This window comes from Suricata suricatta, chromosome 3 (genome assembly GCF_006229205.1).
Source record: "Suricata suricatta isolate VVHF042 chromosome 3, meerkat_22Aug2017_6uvM2_HiC, whole genome shotgun sequence".
NCBI classification, from domain to species: Eukaryota; Metazoa; Chordata; class Mammalia; order Carnivora; family Herpestidae; genus Suricata; species Suricata suricatta.
The window spans coordinates 121,445,357-121,469,712 of record NC_043702.1 but is presented as its reverse complement, the minus strand read 5'-3'; the positions used below and the strand labels follow the sequence as shown (position 1 = coordinate 121,469,712).

General features: G+C 36.4%; 1 protein-coding gene across 7 annotated transcripts in view; it reads right to left on the bottom strand.

Annotated features, from left to right (window-relative positions):
• The window catches only part of DNM3 (dynamin 3), a 561,021-nt gene that overhangs the window by 463,660 nt on the left and 73,005 nt on the right, over nucleotides 1–24,356 (bottom strand). For all 7 annotated transcript variants that reach the window (XM_029935046.1, XM_029935043.1, XM_029935044.1 and 4 more), the window contains exon 2: nucleotides 5,859–5,932. In XM_029935046.1, coding sequence (XP_029790906.1) covers nucleotides 5,859–5,932 — 74 coding nt within the window. The remainder of the gene's footprint in view (nucleotides 1–5,858; nucleotides 5,933–24,356) is intronic.

Below are 24,356 nucleotides of genomic sequence, written 5' to 3'. Positions count from 1 at the left end.
GTGCTCTGATACCCCATGCTTCTGGACCAGATGCAACCACAGCCTCAAGTCTACCTCCCCCAGGCTCCTACTGCCCACAGCTGCTGTCTCTGAACCCCTGAGTCTGAGACATATCCCTCTGTAAAAGGCCAGGCTAGCAGCCCTCCTTAATTGAAAACAGAAACTAAAATGCATCACTGGGCTTTTAAGAGTTTCAAAAGCTAGTAGAAGAAAATCAAAAGAGACAAAAAATCAAATTGATTTTATGCTGACCAGTACACATTTCATTTGATAAGTTGACGATAGATAGATCACGACCTCACGGTTTGTGAGATCAAGCCCCATGCCAGCTTGCACTAAAGCATTGAGCCTGCTTGGGATTCTCTCTCCCTCTCTCTCTACCCTTCCCCCACTCTTTCTCTCTCTCTCAAAATAAATAAATAAACAAACATTTTTAAAAGTTAGGAATAAAACAGTTCTTTACCAGGAAAAACAAATAGTAAAGAGTATATGCATAATTTAACACTAGACACATTTTCACCACAACCAGGAGAAAACCACAGTTCTAGAATTCTTGGTTAATGTAGTAAGACATTAAAGAGAAATAACAGGTGTGCTGATGGAAATGAGAGGAAAAAATGATCATTACTAGCAAATATCCTAATCTCCTTTTTGGAGAAAATAAAGTCATCTAATGAGGAATCCCATAACTCTCTACCACTGAAAGTAGACTTATCACTAGTTTCTTCCATATTTTCTTCTTTCCATGTGGTTGCAATAGAAAAGGTATCCCTTCATCCTCTTCATAAGTAAAGGAATTACCTCAACCCACTAACTGATCCCTGAGTCACTCTATTGTTTCATTCTCTTACATTCAATGGCATCTACTTTAAGGCGCTAATCCTACTATCATGTTCCTTCAAGATACCTGGCTCACAAGACCCTATCAAGAAACTGTTTCACCAACGCTGTCTCTCTTTACCCCATTTTCTACTATCTCTCCTCTCTCCACTCCAGCCCTATTGGCATCCTTACTAAACTTTAAACACACAAGTAGCTCCTATCTCATAATCTTCTAACTCCCCTCTGCCTACACAAATATCGGCATGGATTGAATGCTCACTTTCTTCATCATTTAACATTCTATGGTTTTGAGTTTTTTAATTTTGTTTTGTTTTTTGGGTGCTTGTTGGCTTCTCCCCAACTAGAATGTAAGCTCCATGTTGCCAGGGTTATTTGCCTGATACACAAGAGTCATCCAATAGGCACTGAATGAATGAATGAAACTATCAAGAGAAAGTAGTATTTATGGGGGCACCTAAAGTGGCTCAGTCAGTTAAACATCCAACTCTTGATTTCATCATGACCTCATGGTTTGTGAGAGGGAGCCCTGCCCGAGGCTCCGTACTGACAACATGGAGCCTGCTTGGGATTCTCTGTCTCCCTCTCTCTGTCCTCCCCTGCTCACACAAATTCTCTTTCTCTCTCTCTCTCTCTCAAAAATAAACTGTAAAAAAAAAAGTGAGTAATATTTATGGAACTGATTCCAATTCAGATCCAAAGGCACAGGTAAATTACATTAACAGTGACGTACATCCCTGCTTGCTTCTTTCAGTCGTTGTTAGCCCCCCCATCAACCCAAGCCTATAGTGATACACTGGATTCCTCTCTGAACAATTCACTTAGAGAGGGGGAAAAATAAGCAGAGTTATCAGTTAGCATCAGCTAGAGTAGAGTGTAGCAATACAAAACTCCCAATTTGGGATTCATGAATGATTGTGAAAATACCAGGTTTTCCCGAAGGGAAGAATTTCTAGTCTGCTTTGCATGAAAAGAGAGGTGGTGTGTGAAGTATTATCCTCATTAATTAATGACAGAATGGTCAGGGGCTTAGAAGAGACAAGATCAGGAGACTGATGACAAAAAGGTATAAGGAAAAAGCATGTGAGGTACCTTCTCGAAAAAGCTCAACCTGTAAGACAATTTTTCCCATATCAGTACTCACCCAAAATCCCCAGTGCAAAAGAGATTATCTCCTTTCTCAGCTATCTCAGTATTTGCATAATAACTATTGAAAAAAATTAAGAAATTCACATGAAATGACTGTATAACTAAAATACATAAGAGAATCAATTAAAAATATTGAATGTCAGGGCACCTAGGTGACTCAGTCAGTTAAGCAACCAACTCTTGGTTTTGGTTCAGGTCATGATCTCATGATTCATGAGTTCAAGTCCCACATCAGGCTCTGCATTGATGGCATGGAGACTGATTGGGATTTTCTCTTTCCCTCTCTCTCTCTGCCTTTCCACTGAGCTCTTGCTCTCCTCTCTTTCAAAATAAATAAATAAACTAAAAAAATATTTTATTTTTCTTAATAGTTTATTGTCAAATTGGTTTCCATATAACACCCAGTGCTTCTCCCCACAAGTGCCCCCCACCACGACCATCACCCCCTCCCTTCCTCCCCCTCCCCCTTCAGTCCATGGTTCATTTTCAGTATTCAGTAGTCTCCCTTGATCTGTGTCCCTCACTCTTCCCCGCTCTCTTTCCCCCTTCCTCTCCCCATGGTCCCCTGCCAGGTCTCTCCTTTTAGACCTATGAATGCAAACATATGGTATCTATTCTTCTCTGCCTGACTTATTTCGCTTAACATGACACCCTCAAGGTCCATCCACTTTGCTACAAATGGCCATATTTCATTCTTCCTCATTGCCATATAGTACTCCATTGTATGTATATATATATATATACCACATCTTCTTGATCCATTCATCAGTTGATGGACATTTAGGCTCTTTCCATGATTTGGCTATTGTAGAAATATTTTAATGTCAAATGTAGAGTAAAATGGTTAACTTAAAAATTAAAAGTAAAAATAGCAGTATAACATAATCTGCATGAGAAATTAGAAAATATAATGGAAGGGTGCCTGGGTGGATGAGTCAGTTAAGCATCTGACTTCAGCTCAGGTCATTATCTCATGGTTTGTGAGTTCAACAGCGAGTTCAACTCACTGTTCATGAGTTCCAGCGCCACATCAGGCTCCACACACTTCTCCCTCTCTCTCTTCCCCTCCCCAGCATGCATACTTTCTCTCTCTCCCTCTCTCTCAAAATAAATAAACATTAAAAAAAAAAGAAAACATAATGGAAAAAACCTTATTCAAACCACAAGAATGAAAAGAACTAAATATTAATACCCTAACTAGAAATGCATGGATGCTATATAAAGATAATCAAGAATTTTACTAAGGAAAAAGAGTATTTGAGCAAATGAAAAAATTAGCACTATCCCTGAACTGGAAAAAATAATGAATATTTTAAACATTTCAATTATTCTCTATGAATTTATAGGTTTAAAATAATTTTAATGGCAATAGCACTGTCTTTATAAAATTATCCTAAATTTTGCCATGCAAACAGAAAAGAGCCCCTAAATAAAAATAAGTAATGGCAGAAGACTATAGACATGACATGTGGATATTAAAGCAAATTATAAATCCACAAAAGTAAAACACTCTGTTATTGGCACAATATAACAGAAAAGATCTTCAGAAATAGATTGCAGTAGGACTGTAATAGAAGATAAAGGAAACTGAAAAAAATAGTTCAATATACATGAAAATAAATTTCAGATAAAAAAGAACTAAATGTTTAAAAAAACATTAAAGTATAAAAAGGAAGAAACTTGTGCTAAATATTTATTTTGTTAAAGACACATGTATAGATTTTATAACCATAAAGAAATTATGTCAAAATTTTATAATAAAATTTAAATCACCAGAACAGAGACTTTGTCCTAGTTACTGCCATATCTCCAGAGCTTAGAATAGTGGCTGATGTAGTATAGATTTGTAAGTAATTTACTTTTATCAAATGATAGCATGTGAATCCATTCCTTTGGATCAAACTTAGTACAGACATTTTTAACATTAAAAAATGATTTAAAATATCTACAAATTCTACCCCCCCAACCAAAAGTCATCTGGGATTTTTACAGGGATCATATCAAAACAGTAGGTCAGCTTGGGAAGGACTTGCACCATAGCATTGTCAAATCTTCCAATGAATGAACACAGACGTTTGTCCAATTATCTAGATATTCTATAGTCTCTTTCAACAATGTTCCATAGTTTTGAAAGTACAGAGATCACACTTTCTTTGTTAAATTTATTCCAAAGGGTATATTATTTTTGATGCTTTTATAAATAAAATTATTTTCTTAATTTCATATTTTGATTGTGCATGACAAGTTTGGAGAAATACAATTGATTTTTGTACATTGATCTTATATCCTGCAACCGTGCTGAACTCATTTATTAATTCTAGTAGTTTTTTGGTGAATTCTTTAGGAATTTCTACATATTTTATCATGTCATCTATAAATAGAGATCATTCTATTCCTTTCTTTTCAATATGGATGGCTTTTTTTCTTCTTTTCCTTGCTCAACTACCCTAGCTAGAGCCCCCAGCACAATGTTGAACTGAAGTAGCAAGAGTAGACATCTTTGCCTTATTCCTGATCTTAAAAGGAAAGCATGCATTCTTTCACCATTAAGTACGATGTTAGCTGTGGGCTTTAGTCTATGACGTTTATCAGGTGTAGGAAGTTCTCTTCTATTACTATTTTGTTGAGTGTTTTTATAATGATGGCATGTTGGGCTTTTTCAGATGCCTTTTCTGAATCTGTTGAGATGATTCTGTGTTTCCTGTTTTTATTTCTACTGATATGATACATTACATTAATTGCTTTTTAGATGTTAAACCAACCTTGCATTGCTAAGATAAAACAAGCTGATTCTAAGATTTATACAGAATTTCAAGGGACTCAGGATAGCCAAAACAATCTTGAAAAAGAATAAAATAGGACTCACACTTCTCAATTTTAAAACTTACTACAAAGCAAGGGTAATTATGACAGCACAATATTGGCACAAACACAGAAATATAGATCAGTTGATTTGAATTGAGAGTCCCAAAATAAACATATACTTATGGCCAACTGATTTTTGACAAAAAATGATGCAAATGATACTAGGACAAACTGGATATTCACATGCAAAAAACGAAGTTGAACTCTTTCCTCACACCATATATAAAAATTAAGTCAAAATGAATCAAAGACCTAAATGTTAGAACAAAACTATAAAATTCTTAGAAGAAAACATAGGGGTAAAACTTCATAACTTTGGTTTTTGCAATTTATGGTGTGGTTTTTATGAGTACTTTCAAAGAAATGGGAAAGAAAAGTCATAAAATCCTCACAAAGAAATGGGGGAAAGATAAAAATGCCAATTCATAAAAGAAATATAAATACCACATAAGCATACCAAAAATTTAATAACACCAGTTGCTAAGAAATAAGAATGAAAGCAAAGTTCATTTGCCTACCAAATTGTCATTGTTTTAAGGAGGGAGGCAAGCATCACACATTAGATGAGATATAGATACACATACACTTATACATATGAATACAGATAGTAGATGGATGTTGAAATGTTACTTAACACACACACTTGGCAGGAAGGAAGTAAACCAGAAAGGTATTAGTAGTTAAGCTATATTATGAAATTATATAGAATTATATAAACACAAATTATATACATATATAAGTATATATAATTATATATATTATTTTCATGGCATAAAAAAATATTAGGTGTTTTAAGAGCCTACATGCAAATAGATTTTCCCTTTAATGTCATCAAAGGAATTAAAGGAACAATGAAGGGAGCATTTGGAGAGAAATGCAGACCACCACCCAGAGCGGAGGGCTGACAAAAACATTTCTGTTGCTACAACCCAACACCCAGGAATGGAGGCAACATGTACCCCAGGAATGTGCTTATTTGTGTAGCAAACATCCTTATTTATTACCTGCTTTGGAAGTAACAAGCTGCAGCACAAGAGGCCGTCTGGTTACAATGCCCGACCCTCGAGGGAGAAAGTCCCTAAAAAAAAAAGAAAGAAAGAAAGAAAGAAAGAAAGAAAAGAAATAATAGATTAAGGCATTTTACATAATTTTGATTACCTACAAATTTATAAGTTAAGTTCCACAGTAATTCTCCTAATTCCCATGCATGTCAGTGCACCACATGTCCAAAGAATGATAGACCCAGTTTATAAAAGAAGCATTTGATTTGCAAAGTAAAAAACAGGAGGGAGGAAGCCCCCTTATATTGAATATTAACCCGGGTGTTTTATAATGATTCACTAGAATATGTCACTCATTCATTAACTGGAATTAATAAAAGTTTACATTAAATTACTTTGTATTTTCACTTCCCATTCATTTTCAGAGTGTCAGCATTTATAAAAACCTGTGATACAGAAAACTCCTTTTGGTAATTAAAAAATTCAGTGAGGCATCTGGGTGGCTCAACAGGTAAGCATCTGACTCTTGATCTCAGTTCAGCATTGTAATCGACCTCACAGTTCGTGAGATCAAGCCTCACCTTGGGCTTTGCACTAACAGCTGGGAGCCTGCTTGGGATTCTCTCTCTCTGCCCCACTCCCACTCACTCACACCTGCACAGACATGTGCACACTTTGTCTCTCTCTCAAAATTAATTTTAAAAAAAATCATTATTAGCACTATCAAACACTGACCATTATTAGAGGTAATAAAGGCATTTTAGATTATGTCTTCAAAAGATCCTGAAATTTTTACCAATAAAAGATCACACATAAAATGCAGGATTAAGTAGAAATAAATATTATGTATGTAGAAATTAACAGCAGAAAAAAACACTGATGTTTGAGTTTGTTCTCATTCCTGATGAGTGGGAGTTTATTTAAAATGGGAGTTTTTTAACAAATAATAATTGTGCTTTAAATGCATGTTTATATATACTAGATCAATAAAAATGCAGCTAAGAAACTATTTTATAATTACATCTGCAATGCTACATTAATCAGTACTAATTGTGCAATGTCAAATTCATTAATATACCTATAACACAGCTTTTAAATGCATTTTTTAATGTTTAGTTATTTTTGAGAGAGGGAGAGATAAAGTGGGAGTGGGGGAGGGGGAGAGAGAAAGGGAGACACAGAATCTGAAACAGGCTCCAGCCTCTGAGCTGTCAGCACAGAGCCAGATGCAGGGCTCAAACGAATGAACCTTGAGATCATGACCTGAGTTGAAGTCAGATGCACCAACTGAGCCACCCAGGCATTTTTAAATGCATTAAGAATGCCTCACAACTTTTGGAAGATTCATCATTTTAAAAATCACAAAATTCCATCCAAAATAATTTCTAACTCAATGGCAATGTTTCTCAAAAATGATTCCAGGACTACCAGAAAACATTGCATCCACAGATGCCCAGAATTCATCCTAAACCTACAGATTCAGAATGCCCAGGGGAAGATATACTCTTTTTTTTTTTTAATGTTTATCGATTTCTTTTGAGAGAGAGATAGACAGCAAGCAGGGGAAAGGTAGAGAGAGAGAGAGACAGAGGATTCCAAGCAGGCTCCATGGCTGTCAGCACACCCATGAACCACGAGATCATGTCCTGAGCCAAAACCAAGAGTTCAACGCTTAAGCAACTGAGCCATCCAGGTGCCCTGTAGAATCTGTACTCTTAACAAACTCCAGGGGATTCTGATGTTCACCATGGTTTGAGAAACACTGACTTCAGGTCAAGATACATCACTCAACAATTCAGTGGGTGATAATGGCATGGGTCATATTATGAGTTTTGTAGAAATCTGGCAGAACAGAGCTTCAACACAATGGTATTTAAATGAACAGCAACTTATAAAAATGGTAAAGTCCAGTGAGAATCCTACAGAATCCAAGCCTTTAGCTCTACTGATCCCTTAGAATAGAGAGTTACAGGTATAAAACTAAAATTTCCCTTACTATGCATAATTTATTCTGCAAGTGCTAGTGTAAAGAGGAAATGAACAGCCTCTTAACTAAATTAAACCTTTACTCCTTGATTCCAAGGAATAAGTTTCATTTGGAATGCCATATGTGACTAAAATAAAGAATAGTGAAATTACAGACTTGTAATGGTCCCAATAATGGCAATCTAAAATACATAATATTTATTCATCAAAAATTCACTGAGAAACTAAGAAGTGCAGAGAAGATGATGTGGCATCACCCTACACTAGTTACATACCAGAAGTTTGAAATCTAATGGGAAGATAAAGACATGCACATAGAAGACTATTAAAGAAGGGAACAGATAGTTAAACTACACTGGACTTCAGAAAAGAGAGACCAATATTCTCTAAATACATATAATTAAATACTCTTTCAATATTTTCTTGGAACTATATTAGAATATTTGCTAGTTTTAATGGCTCCAATAATCACTTAAAATTTAATCAGAACAAAGAGAGCATCTTCTCTGTGTCTAAAACCAAAATCATGAAAAAGGAAGAAGTTAACTTGAGAATCAATAAAGATAAAGGGAAAACAAAACTCCATAGCACGAAGTGGGAGGATATCTGTTTGAGTTATTAGGACTTTGAAGAAGATTTTAGGATGTATAGACAGATGATGTCAAAGAGAAATAAATATTCGCATATTAAATGCCTGAATACCATTTAATGAATCAATAAAATATTTTCTTAAAAAATAAAAAAGGTAAAGAAGATGCAGGAAAGGAAAAAGGAAGAAAGAGGTTTATTTACTTAATACCTTCATGCTAAGATCTGTTTCAACCCATGTTTATGGCCATATATTTATAATGTAGATTTAGTAATAATCTACATTAAAACATTATTAAAGCAAAACATAATGATCAAATATTTTAAATAACAAATAATTATCATGTGTTTGACTGAAAAGTCCACAGATACATCTAACATTTTTCTCTACATTTCAGTTGAACAAACAGAACTTTGCATTAAAAGTAATAAATGAATTCAGGTATCCAACCCCCCTTCTTACTAACTCATACTTACTGGCCCCCTTCAGTCCTACCTCCAGTACATATATTCTCAACAAACATCAAAAGATTTGGTAACCAAATCCCGCTATGTGGAAGTCTCTCCTGACCTCACAGGAGTATCTAAGTGCAACAAAGCACTAGAGAGAAATGTCTCTCTTCTGAAGAGTACATGACTAATCTGGCATCCTGAAGATCCATGAAGATCCAGCAGCATGAAGACCATACGCCCAGCACACTGCTGCTGTTAGAGCTGAGGGGTGAGTACTCAAATGAAACCCAGAGAGCCTTGCTTTGAGCCTCAGTTCTGCCAGTGAATGCACAAAATTCTCTTTAAACCGTAACTACTTTTGCTACTAAACTGAGACAACCTTATGGATCAAAGGAAATGCACCATATGGCAACTTTTTAAAAAACCCAACCATTGTAGAAAAAAGTAGTACTCTTACCATCACTGTTGCTATAATATAGTCACAGCATGTTTTCCCTGATGTTGCTGAATTCTCTCATCTCAAATAAATAAATAAATAGCCTCTACACATAATTTTTAACATTCATGAATGGAATTTAAAGATGAAGAGCCACAGACCCCACCTGAACTGTACTCTTAGTGTTGACTAGCTGCACTGGTTCAGAAAGCTCAGATCCTTATAGCTGCCTCCAGCAGGGAGTACAGACACCGATACAAACAGTTATGAATAATTCATTGGCCATTGCATGCAACCATCCGCTTGAATTTTACTATTTTCTATGCAATAGGTGGTTGTTTCTCCCATATGTATTTCTTACAGGAAAATCACTTTGCTAAATTAATGCAGAAAAAATGAGTGCACTTTTAGTATTTACTGTGGATTTAAACTATAATTTCTGTTTATGGTTATGTATATAAAAATATAAAATTTGCATGCCATTTTTCTCCAACATGAACCTTCAAGGTAAAAAATAAATAAATAAAAAGAGTAACCTGAAGGGGTGTCTGGATGGCTCAGTTGTTAAGTCTCCAACTTCAGCTCACGTCATGATCTCCTGGTTGATGAGTTCAAGCCTGCGTCAGGCTACCTGCCGTCATCGCAGAGCCTGCTTCAGATCCTAGGTCTCCCTTGCTCTCTGCCCCTCACCCACTCTCTCTTAAAAAGTAAATAAACATTTTAAAAAAAAGAAGAGTAACATGAAGACTAAGCATCATTTAATTAACTCCACTGTATTGACTGAGTGTCTTATTTATGTATCTATAGCTGGACTGTACAGATTTTAAGGCAGGAAGAGTGCATCCCTCTCAATTCCACATAGCAGCTACAACTCAAATGCCTTCTCTCTCAACTCACCTCAATAAAGCATTAATCTGCACAATCTTAACAGCTGCTCTTCGGGCAATAAATTGATGCTTTTTCATGGTTTCCGGACTTGTGCACAAAAGGCAGAGAACAATTCCCACTCTATGGTCTAAGAACCATCTTGATAATATTTCTTATTGGCTCTTCCAGAAACTTAGTTTACCAAGAAACACTATTATTGGACCACTATGAAATGACTGACCTTTGGAAGCCTAAAAAAGGACAGCAGACTTGCTGTATCAACCAAGCTAGAAGAAGTTTTCCCATTAGCAACAAAAAAGTAAATATAGAAAAGTTTTTCTCTAAGATAGATGTTAAATGATCATTAACCAGATGATCTCTTCAATAAATAAATGTTTAACATCTCCCCAGACTGAAGACAAGAGGCATAACTTACACTCTCCAAGAAGTTAATTCATACAGCTGATTTATTCAAAGATAAATAAGCTTAGTCTTAGAAGAGAATAGCATGTAAATGATACAACAAACATGACAGGTATATGGGTAAGCTCCACACAAGGTGAGATATTGACATAGATCAGGGTATAATCTATTGTGCCTGGAGGAAATGATTTCAGAGAGGCATAAGGTAGGAGGCACTGCAGGGGATGGGGATGTACAAAGACATGGAAGACTGAAGTAACACAGAATATCAAGGAGTTGTAAATATTAAAGAAAGGTCAGAATGAGGTAGAAAAGAGTCTCAAGAAGAAGGCAGGACAAGACCTCAGAGGCCTTCACTTGTATTTTTTTTTCTTCCTGTAAGGCACTAAAAAGTTTTAAGTGATCAGATTTGCATTTCAGAAAAATCCCTGGGGGACAATGTGGAAAAAAAAAGAAAGACAAAAGAAAGGGAGACCAGTCACTAGTCTATCTGGGTCATTGAGGATGAATGTAACAAAGGTTAAGTTCAAAGCACTAATGGTAGAGATGGAGAGAAGACAACAGAGAGAATGAACAACTGACAGGCCACAATGATCATTTTGATGTGGAATGAAGTGAGATGGAGGAGTTAGGATAAATCTCACAGTTCTGGTTTGGTTAGCTGGTTGAATAGTGGTGCCATTAACCAGAACAGGGAATGCAGGAAGGTCCAGTTATAGCTGTTATTTATATAGTATTTATCATGGGCCAGCCACTATTCTCATTTGATCCTCAGGTAGGTGCTATTGTTATTCTCACTTCACAGATGAGGAAGCTGAAACACAGCAAGATCATATAATTTTCTCAGGGCCACAAAGCTACTAAGTGACAGATCTTGGACTCAAACCTAGAGAATCTAATTCTAGTTTCTGTGCTAATGTGACCATTAGACTATGCTACATTGTAAAGGAATGAGGAAGAAGATGTGGGAATATATTTGCACATATTGATCCATAGATGTCTGGAGAATATCCAAATGGAGACAACTACCCAGTTAGACTGAGCAACTGAAGCTCAGGATAAAAATCCTGTCTAGAGATAATAATCTAACAGAAATCCATGGGGCAGGTAGTTAAATCTAAGAGAATACATGAATAGGAATGAAATGGAGAAAAGTGATAAATATGGACTAAGGAAAATACCAATATTTAATGGACATTGAAAGAAACAGAACTGAGATTGAGAAGAGGTTTACAAAGAGGCAAGCCAAATACTATAAATCAAAGGTATCCTTAAAGTCACATAGCCTCTTAGTAACCTCCACTTAGATGTCTCATATTCAAGCTCTACAACATTATCATCTACCCAACATGTTTTTCCTCCTTCATTCCCAACCTTAATCATCAGTATCCATACATGTTAGCCAAACGAAGTACAAGGAAAGCATCCATCCTCCACTTTCCTTTGTCTTCATGCCCACAGTTGGTCACCAAGTCCTGCTGCTTCTACCTTCTTAATATCTCTTAAAGGTAAAAAAGATCTCTACTTCAATTACCACTGTAGTTACCACCAATGATCATATACACCACTACAATAATCTCCCAATTAATTTCCCTGAACCCAAATTGAGCATAATCTAATCCAGCCTCAACAATGATGTGTCCCATCACATCATTTTCCAACTCAAAATCATTCAATGATTCTCCATTATCTTTAACGTGAAATTCAAACCATCAACAATGCAGATAAAAAGTCCTGTCCTTTTGTGGAAGTCTCCATGTGCACCTGCAGTCTTGGGCTCAGGGCTTTGGCACACTCCATATTCACTTCCTGGGATGTCCATCCCCCACTTCTTCCTCTAGCCAAATTCTGCTTGGTCTTCAACAATAACCTCCATATCATCTTCCCTTAGAAGCCCTCCTTGAAGCCTCCCATGCATACCTCTATCTAAGCTCTTAACATACACATGTTACACTGGTTTATTTACATGTCTGCACCCTCACGCCTGTGTTCTTCCCAATGCCTCCTTTAGTGCCCAAGCATTAAATATTTCTAATACTTTCTACCTACCCTTTCATATCATGGAGGGAAAACAGAGTCCTATCTGATTCCCCAAACAGCAGATAGTGGCATTTTACATGTACAGAAAGAACAGTAAGAAAACTTTCAATTTATAATTTGTTGAGATCATTTAAGTTAAGATTTTTATTATGAACATTTAAGATCCAACAGTACTGGGGCACCTGGGTGGCTCAGTTGGTTAAGTGTTTGACTTCAGTTCAGGTCATGATCTCATGGTTCATGAGTCTCAGCCCTGAGTCAGGCTCTGTGCTGACAGCTTGGAGACTGGAGCCTGCTTTGGATTCTGTGTCTCCCTCTCTCTCTGCCCCTCCCTCACTTGTGCACTCTCTCTCAAAAATAAACAAACATTAAAAAAATTTTTTTAAAGATCCAATAGTATTTCCCCAAGTAAAAAAATACAAAAACCAGATGGGCCAATATTACTGACTATCTAAAGACACAGAATAGACTTTGAAGAAAAAAAATTTAACTCACAGAACCAATATACTTTTAAAAATTATTCCTTAAGGGGCTCCTGGGTGGCTCAGTCGGCTTTGTCTGACTTTGGCTCAGGTCATGATCTTATAGCTCATGAGTTCAAGCCCCACATCATGCTCTGTGCTGACAGTTCAGAGCCTGTAGCCTGCTTCAGATCCTGTGTCTCCCTCTCTCTCTGCCCCTCCCCCACTCTCTGTCTCTCAAAAGTGAATAAACATTTAAAAAATTTTTAATTATTCCTTAAAAACAGTAAAGCCTCTTCTATAAAATTATCTTCAAAGTACAATTTTATGTGCTCCAAAATAATCCCTGAAGGAATACTATCTTGTAGTCCTTTAAAATGATAACTCAATTAAACAGAGACGTAGAGAGGGAAAGGACAGATAAAGACGCAGCGAGAAAACAGAAACAGACTGCCCACCTCCTGCCCCAGGAAGCACTGAAGTCTTGTATTCCGCATGCTAAACACAATGGTGTTCTTAAAATGGCTGTGTGCTTCCATGCCTAATCCCAGAGCTTTGCCAACCATTACAATGCCACTTTAACTGTTGAAGGAAATAATTATGCCAAAATCTACAGATTTCATTGGAAATTTTCCAATGAAGTTTTCCTTTTTTCCCTAAATTCTTAGCACGGTATGAATATTAACATTTACAGATTTGTAAAAGATCACATTTTTCTGCTATTAGTTACTATATAATTTGAGGTATTAAATAAATACCACCATCATTTTGTTTGAAAAACATAGTTACAAATCCATTTGCAGGGAACACTGTTTTTTTTACTAACATCTATGAAATTTTAATTCAAATTTACCTTTCATTCACAAAACTCAAAATTTCTAGGGGTGCCTGGGTGGTTCAGTTGGTTAAGTGTCCAGCTTCGGCTCAGGTCATGATCTCACTATTCGTGGGTTTGAGCCCCACGTCAGGCTCTGTGCTGACAGCTAGCTCAGAGCCTGGAGCCTGCTTCGGATTCTGTGTCTCCCTCTCTCTCTGACCCTCCCCTGCTCGCACTGTCTCTCTCTGTCTCTCAAAAATAAATAAAAATCATAAAAAAAATAAAAAAAACCAAAATTCAAATTTCTAAGCAAAAGTTTTTCATTAAATCTAATTAATCAATAATAATGGTTTCCACTGCAACATTCAAAATGCAAAATTTCTGAGCCCAAGATCCATAAACTGAATGAAGAAGCCCATTTTTAGTTCACAAATACCATGCATTCTACCAGGAAACTCTCAAGAACTTAATGTCTTCATATTTAATCCATTTTTTATTTGCTTAGTCACAAAGACAGCTTGCTCAGAAACTTAAAGCATCAGATTAATGAGACCCAGCATGAAGGAGAGGCACATAGCTCTTGCTCTATCCCACATCACATGGATGGATCTATTGCCACACAAATGGATGACAAAAGGGACAACCAAAGAGGCCGCTAGTTGCCTGCCCAATAGACATTTACACCTAACTTCTTATTAACAGAATCCCAATTTATTGAGAATGGCAATGGGCCCAATTTTAATAAGTAAACAAATAAATCTTCATTTCCCAGCCTCTCTTACAAATGGGGTATCCACAAAACTAAATTTAGTCAGTAAAAGTAATTAAAAGTTAAGTTCCTTTAAAAGGTCTGATTTAGCTAATGTATACCTTTTGCCCTTCCCTCTTCTTTCTTCTCCTTGTCAATTACACATAATAGCAGAGCTACAGAAACCATCTTAAGCCAGGGCAGCCCTGAAGATTGGAAGCTATGGACTAAGGATAGCAGAGCAAAAGAAGACTGTCTAATACAGTGATGGCATTATAAGGCACTGAGCCAGCCTGGTACATACTGCCTAATAATGAGAGTGAGAGAGAGAGAGAGAGAGAGAGAGAGAGAGAGAGAGAGAGAGACTACATTTTAGAATAGTATTTCTCAACTTTCTTTCTTTTATTCTCCCATAAGGAGCCTTATTATACATTTTTCTCATTAAATTTTCCCCATTAAATTTAATACCACAGATATACTGTATATCAGTAAATGTTCTGTATGTACATATGTGCTTTATACATGAGAAGAGTAAGATTACTTTTGTTCCCTAAGAATCAACTTTTGCCCCTTGGAAGCATTCTCACCCCCACTGAGAATATGTGCTACAGATTAAAGAGGAATAAGAGAACCCAGAACTCTAAACATTCCTCCTGTCAGTCATTATTTCCTATAGGGCTTCTAGAGGGTTTCTTTCCTGTAGGAAAGAAAAGGTCAGACAGCTTTTGCCTCAAACCCCTACACATTCTCCTCTGATGCCTGGAAACATGGGCTAGACTCTATGGAACCCTCATATGGCCTAGTTATGAGGCAAGCTTAATGCCTAAGTACCAAAAAGGCTAAAAGGTCTCCTTTGCTCCTTTTCCATGAAGCCCATATATGCATCTCAAACCTTTGTATGTTGACACTATAGTGGGTAGGAAAGGCCCAGATGTGGATGAGAAGAAGCTAGGGCAAGAGAGCACTTATCCAGTGACAAGGGGCAGGACTGGTGTAGAGAGCCACTTCAACCCTTCCCCTAAGACTGGACTTGGAAATATGACACAATTACTGTCCTTGGTCCTGATTGTTCATTAGCAGTTCCTTGCAAGGGCCTTGAAAAAAAAAAAGAATATGGATAAGAGTAGAAGGAAGCTTCTATAGTCAATATTATGCTCATCTGTTTTCACTCTTCCTAAGATATTAGAAGAAAAATTATGATTTAATTGGAAGCCAAAAGAGTCAGTTTCTCCACTAAAAAAGAATGGAAAGCCATAGCCACACAGTTTATTTAAAAAGAATGAGGGGGCACCTGGATGGTTCAGTCAGGTAAGCATCCAACTTTAGCTCAGATCATGATCTTAGAACTCGTGAATTCAAGCTCCACATCAGGCTCTGGGCCAACAGCTCAGAGCCTGGAGCCTGCTTCAGATCCTGTGTCTCCCTCTCTCTCTCTGCCCCTCTCCTGCTTGCTCAATCCCTCTTTCTCAAAAATAGACATTAAAAAAAATTTTAATAAAAGGTAAAAATAAAGGGAATCTGATTTTCTAATGATCAAAGAGGGATTTAACTATATCCTTGGAAATAACCCTTCCTTAATACTCTAGAAGCCTCATCCATTATTTACCCATAGAAATCTTTTATCCCAGAACATCAGGTTCCCAAGTGACTTCACACTAATTTCCAGCCTCTTTGTTGAGTCTTCTACCACAGAAACCCTTCCCCCAAGACATCACCTTTCTTTAGCCATCTCACTTTAAAGACAGAAATCTCAGACCTTTGTACTTTGACACTACAGTATCCTCAAGAAGACATTTCTTGAAATGCTAATATATTTAAATGTTTCAACCTCTTTATTCCAAGTACCATGAACCCCAGTCACATCCCCTCCCTTACATAAGCTCTCTTAGGACAAGAACCTCATTTCTAAAAGGCCAGTGTTTGGCACAGCACTTGACACAAAGCTATCATTATAGGAAATTAAAACTGTGAATTTATTGGGAACACAAATTTTAAGAAATAAAAAATAAATATGCAAATATTTATAATTAAAGATACAGGTATAATGTATGTGATGTATTCTTTTATTTTTTTACCTAAAAAAGGTTTGTTGGTTTTGTGGTTTGGGGTTGTTGTGTTTTTTTCATCTATTTAGTTGATTTTTTTTTTCTGTGATCCTATACCATTGACTGGAAATTTTAAAGATCAAAGGAAAAAAGGAAGAAGGAATAGCACTTAATATCTAATAGAAGAAATATACAGATAGATAATCATATATATTTATAACATACATATTATATATATTAAGGTATTTCTTATCTTAAAAGTTACCCTTGAAACTATATTCCCAATTAGAGTAATGGAATCTGAATCAGCACTTGGAATCAAACATACTATTTCTGTGGCAAACAACTGAATATTCACAGTAATAGAGATAAAAGCATACTATCAATAGCCTCACATCAATCAGGTCAAGTTTGCCAGTAAACGAGTTTAGGTCAATTTAAGCTTTGCCAAATGACTTACAAAATAATATTTAATTTTCAGATAATTTTGCTTTCTGAAATTGTAGACAAGAAGACTGAAGTACATACTAGGCACAGAGTAAGTGGTCAAAAACTCCAGCTGCCATCATCATCATCATCACCATTATCATGATTTTTAGAAGAAATAGTAATAAGTTATGCTGAAATTTATTTAAATAATTAATTACACAGATTTGTTTTAGAATATAATATACCTCCATAGCAACAAGTAGTGATTATCTTTTGCTAGCATGATGGGTAAGCTAGATCCAGTTTTTCATAGTGTATCTAAAGCTTTAAGTGATAGGAAAAGGAAGCTATATCAAAATAAACACCTATAATTTTAACTTTTTCAACTGTTTCCTAGAAAGTCATCAGCTACCTAAAGGCCTCATTGTTTAAGAGCCCTCACTACTGTTTCTACTGCCTTCCATGAGAAGGTTAATACAAAATGGAATGAAAGCTTAAATCAACAAAAGAATCAACACACATTCCAACCACAGTATGCTCAGTTCAAAAACAGAATGAAATGAACCCCCTGGTATCCAGAGTATTCCACAAGCGTGTGGCAAGTGTTATTTCTAGCCACTTAAAAGCACCAGTGAAAAGAGCTCAAATACTTAGAAAAGAAAAGATCTGCGATCCCATGAGGAGAGGCATTTATTAGCACTTAATGGCCCTCTTTCATTGCCCTTCCACTGACGCATCTCTAACTGTTCCAATTATAATTTCAAATAACAAAACCAATAATGGCAAAAGCCTATAGTTCAGTGCATGCATTGTGAAAAAGGGTCTTTAACAGCACAAAGCAGATATAAAAGTATATGACAAATGGAATCTGGGCAGGCAATAGCACAATAAAGAGAAAGGAGGTGGTATAAAAGGAGCACTGGTCAAGAAACCAGTTTAAGTTCCAGCTGTGACCTCAATAGTGACCTATAAGACTCAGTTTCTACATTATTAAAATGTGAGGACTAAACTAACATCTTCCAATGCCTCTGCCACTTCTAAAATTCTATTAGTCTCTGAATGCTAGAAGTAAATTAAGATACATAGAGTCTAATCTCACCACTGGCTTTCTAGCAATCTAAGGCTTCTTGTTTTTACTTCCATAACTATGAATGTTAGTACCCAGTTTAGATCCAGTGAATGCAAGGACCATGCATGGCACATAGCAGGCACTAAAATAATAAAGAGAAGAAGAAAAAGGGAGGCAGGCAGGAAAGCAAGAAGGCACAAAGGCACAAAGCCAGGAAGGCAGGATGAAATTGGCTCAATAATTTAATATGGCTGCAGCACTGCATGTAGGAGTGATAGAGTTTGGGTAATGGTGGGAGTTCAGAGCCAACACCCAAGAAGAAATTCTTGAAGACCTCTTTGGTGCAAAAAAGTGATTTTATTAAAGCACAGAAACAGGACCCATGGGCAGAAAGAACTGCAGTGGGGTTCTGAAGAGTGACTGATTATATACCTTTAGGTTGGGAGGGGGTTAGGAACAGCGTAAGTCTTTAAGAAATTTTGGAAGCAAGGTTTCCAGGACCCTGGGGGCAAACTGTTGTTAGGAAAATATCATTCATTACTGTTTAGTAAAACCTCAGTCATGAGACCCTTCAGATGTATATTAGGGGCCATACGCTTCGAGTATAACTGCCAACATTTACTTAGGGGTTAAAGATAAAGGAGGTTTGCAAAGGAATTTTTAATGTGTTTAAGGAGACTCACAGGATCCTGGGGTGGGGGAATCAGGATAATGTTAAGCCAAGATTCCCTTTTCTCCCCAGCAAAGTGTCATCATCAAGGCAGCTGGGCTCCTACAGGAAGGTCACTCTACTTTTTTAAAGGACTAGTCAATGGGCTGTAGGCAGTACGGGAATTTAATCTGTCATTTGCCTTTGCTTCCCACATCACTATGGCAAGCACTTTAACCCCCTCATATCTTGATGAGGGTGATATTAAGGCTCCAGGAAATGGAGTCTATAGGTTTTAGAGGTTAGGCTATAGATAAGATTGTCTTTTCCTTGCAGTTTACGAAGTCATCCATAAACTGAAGGAAGACTCCCATCCTGCATGACTGTGATCTCTGTCAGTCAGCCATGTGCTTTCTTTCCTTTCCCCTATTCTTGGGCAGCCAGGAGTGCCTGAGGACACTTTGGTAGTGGGTAGGGGGAGTGCTTTTAGCCTGTACTTTGCCCTCAGCTTGCCCCAGGAGCCCTCCTCAAGAGGACAGTGATGAAAGACAACTTGGAATATGGGTTTCCTGCTTTAAGAAAGAACATATTAGGAAATTTCAAATTTAGAGAATACATTATATTAAAGAATATTACAGAGATAGTATCTATTAAACGGTTTGTGTCCTCAGAAACTATGATGCTAAAAACCAAACGTGTGAAAGATTATGCAGGCTTACATATCAATTATTGTGATACTTTAAGAATAATCGAGAAAGCATAAAATATGTTTTCTATTCTTGAATATCTTGCCCCATTGTTAGTATTTAATATTAATATAGGTAAAAAATAAACACCAACCAATTAAAAACAAAAATACTGAGATTTGGGAGAGAGGAAAAGATAGAAATCTCTGTATAAAGAGCAATATTTTTTTTTAATGTTTATTTATCTTCAAGAAAGGGAGAGAGAGCATGCAAGTCAGAGAGAGCCGGTAGGGGGGCGGGGTAACAGAAGATCCAAAGCAGGCTCTGCTGTTGGCACAGAGCCCAATGTGGGGCTTGAACCCACAAACAACAAGATCATGAACTGAGCCAAAGTCAGATGCTTAACCAACTGGGCCACCCAAGAGCTCTGAAAAGGGGCATTTCTAACACAAGAGTTTAAACATTAGCAAATGATATTAGCAAAATAGAAGCACTTTAAATTAATTATATATTTCTAAAACTAAAAATGTAACATATGAATACTATAAATATTCACTAATAGTCATATGTCGATAGTCAAATGCAGAGTGAAATTTCAGTTGTTGTAGTCCACAGCTTATATTTTCATGAAGTTAAACAAGATTCATATCTTATCTCCTGAGTTAATGAGATCTGAGACATAATAGACAAATATTTTTTAAACTATGAGATGTGGACAATAAATAGGTCATGAAATCAATTTTGTAGATCATGATTAATATAGTTTTTATAATGGAAAGAAATAAAATTCCATAGAAAATATCTCAGCATATTACATGTGGAGGTGCTAATTATTGCATAAAACTTCTGTTTCAGTTTTATAAACATGCATGGATCAAAATGTAAAAGTATTTCTTACCATGAGATACAGTCAATGTTTGAAAAACACTAGGTGAGTCTTCCCTATTCCATGTAAGACTATATTTGCTTACAGTATTTTAGATATATTGTAGTTCTGTATCTCAATATGAAAACAAGTGCTCAGTTAATAAAGCAGAGAATTTTAAAGTTTTAGACAGTTTTATCATGAGCTTGAAAATCCTAGATTATTGTATTTTAAGTCCCACTGGGTTGCAGTTTTAAATAGTAGATTAGTATAGGACTCAATGAAACAAATGAGATTTGAGCAATGACTTGAAGGGATGAGTAAATTAGCAGATCCCTCAGAGATATGTGCCTGGCATGCTAGAAAGAAATGAACAAAGAGAAGAAGTCAAAGATTAGGTTATAGGGAGAAAGAAGGGCCATTGTAAGGACTCTGGCTTTTCTCTATGTGAAATGGTGAGCTACTGATCTGATTTACATTCAAGGGAAAAGACCACATCATAATATAGGCCACATATAACAAATGCATAGCTAATACCATAGTCAACAGTAAAAAAGCTGAAAGCTTTTCCTCTAAGATCAGGAACAAGCAAAGAATCCTTATTCTCCTCACTTTTATTCAACACAGTATTGGAAGTCTTAGCCAAAGCAATTAGGCAAGAAAAGAAAAAAAGACATCCTAATTGGAAAGGAAAAAATAAAATTGTCACTATTAGCAGCTGAACAAAATGAAAAGGCAACTTACTGTATGGAGAATACATTTGCAAATCACATATCCAATAAGAGTTTAATATTCAAATACAGAGAATTCACACAGCTCAGTAAAAAAAAGAAGAATCTGATTTTTAAAATGGGCAGAGAATCTCAATAGACATTTTTCAAAAAAGGACATACAGATGGCAAACAGACACATGAAAAGATGTTCAACATCACTATTCAACAGAGAAATGTAAATCAAAACCACAATGAGATATCACCTTACACCTGTCAGAATGACAATTATCAAAAAGATAAGTGAAAACAAGTATTAGCAAGGATATAGAGAAAAGGGACCCTTTGTGCACTGTTGGTGGAAATATAAATTGGTGCAGCCACTATAGAAAACAGTATGCAAGTTCTTAAAAAAATTAAAAATAGAACTACCATATGATCCAGCAATTCCATTTCTGGGTATTTACCCAAAGAAAACCAATTTAAACAGATAAATGTACCCCTATGATCATTGCAGCATTATTTACAATAGTCAGGACATAGAGGTAACCAAGGTGTCCACTGATAGATTAATGGATAAAGAAGATGCATGTGTGTGAGGTGTGTGTGTGTGTGTGTGTGTGTGTGTACACATATGTGTGTGTGTGATAAAATATTACTCAGCCATAAAAAAGAATGAAATCTTGCTGTTTGCAGCAAGTATGGACCTTGAGATTGTTATACTAAGATAAATAAGTCAGAAAGAGAAAAGCAAATACTACATGATTTCACTTACACTCTGTGTGGAAGTCCAAAACACAAAATATACAAAACAAAACCCAGATTTAATAGATACAGACAACAGATTGGTAGTTGCAAGAGGAAAGGAATATGAGGGGTTAAAATGAGTAAATGAGATCAAGAGTACAAACTTCCACTTAGAAAATAAACAGGTCATAGAAATGTAATGTACAGCATGGGGAATACAGTCAATACTATTGAATTAACTTTGGTAATGAATGGTAACTAGACTTATTGAAGTAATCATTTTTCTTTTTATAATATAATAGTATAATATAATAAATATAATTGCTTTATTTTAGAGAGACAGCAAGTGAATGGGGGAAAGGAGCAGAGAGAGAGAAAGAGAGAGAGAGAGATCTCAAGCAGGATCCTTGCTCAGTGCAGAGTCTGATGCAGGGCTCAATCTCACAACTGCAAGATCATGACGAGCTAAAATCAAGAGTTAGACACTTAAGAGGTGTGCAAGACAATCATTCTTCAATATATGTATCCAAAGGTTGAATCACTATGTTGTGCACTTGAAACTAATATAATGTTGTTTGTCAATTATACTTTAATAAAATAAATAAATAAAAATAAAAGATTCACTTTGGCTATTAAACTGTAGGAGTCAAAGACAAGCAGGAAGTACAGGAGATGTTAGACTAATAGAGGCAAAATATCATGGAGACTTAGATGAGGGTTGTAGTGATGGAAGTAGCAAAAGATGGTCAGATTTGGGGCATAGTTAAAAACAGAACCCATCTGGAATTATTTCTGCCTTGCAGCACAATGTGGCAGGACATTTCATGTTGTGTCCAGAAAGACTTGGGTTAAAATTCCAGCTCTATCACTCATCGAGTCTCTATTACCTTGGCTATTATATTTCACCTCTCTAAATCTTCAGAGTCTAGGGGTGCCTGGGCGTCTCAGTCAGTTAAGCATCTGACTTCGACTCAGGTCATGATCTCACGGTTCGTGGGTTCAAGCCCCACATCGGGTTCTGTATTGACAGCTCAGAACCTGGAGCCTGCTTCAGATTCTTTGTCTCCCAATCTCTCTGTCCCTCCCTTGTTCGCATTCTGTCTCTCTCTCTCTCTCTCTCTCTCTCTCTCTCTCTCTCTCTCTCAAAAATAAATAAATAAATAAATTTTTTTTAAATCTTCAGAGTCTAGGTCTGTAAAATAAAAACTGCATCACATGGAGCTCCTGGATCACTCAGTCAGTTAACTGTCAGACTCTTGATATCAGCTCAGGCCATAATCTTGCATTCATGAGATCAAGCTTGGGTTCCTCACTGAGCACGAAGCCTACTTGGGATTCTTTCTCTCCTGCTATTTCTCTGCCCTTCCCCACTCATGATCTCCCCCACCTCAAAATAAATAAAAAATTATTTTTAATGATTTTAAAAAATAGCATCACATACTCCAAAAGATTGCTGAAAGGATTAAATAACATGTGTAGGGCACATAACAAAATTTCAATGTGAGCTCCTTATTTTCCTTCCTATTATAATAATTATTTCGTTAGAAACATACTTAAAATACTGAAGGCCCAGAAAGTTACATCCACTAAACATTTCATGGAAATTAAGAATTTTTGATGAAAGTGATAACTTTTAAAAATAAATTGGATAGCTATAAAATAGAATAGATTTGCGCATTCTTATTAAAAAACAAAAATAGAATATCCTGACTCATGCCAGATCCTTCACATTATAGGACATCAGCAATGATATTCTGTACAAAAGTTTCTTGACAATCTGGTTTATCATTTCGTTAGAAGACCACTTAATGGTAAAATATCAAGAATGGCTCTCAGAGGCAAGAGAGCCTGTTGGTCTTAGAAATGAAAAAATGTTATTTAAAATAAATTGTCCTAAAGGAGGGATTTAAAAAGCTTTTCTTCAGAGGGCAATTGAACCACAGTTATAAAATCTTTAGCAGGTGGTGCTGGGAGAACTGGACAGCAACATGCAGAAGAATGAAACTAGACCACTTTCTTACACCATACACAAAAATAAACTCAAAATGGTTGGAGGACCTGAAAGTGAGACAGGAAACCATCAAAACCCTTGAGGAGAAAGTAGGAAACAGCCTCCTTGACCTCAACCACAGCAATTTCCTACTCAACACATCCCCAGAGGCAAGGGAAATGAAAGCAGAAATGACCTATTGGGACCTCATCAAGATAAAAAGCTTCTGCACTGCAAAGGAAACAATCAAGAAAACTAATAGGCAACCGACAGAATGGGAAAAGATAGTTGCAAATGACATATGAGATAAAGGGCTAGTATCCAAAGTCTACAAGAAATTCACCAAATTCCACACCCACAAAACAAATAACCCAGTGAAGAAATGGGCAGAAGACATAAACAGACACTTCTCCAAAGAGAACATCCAGATGGCCTACAGGCACGTGAAACAATGCTCAACATCACTCATCATCAGGGAAATACAAATCAAAA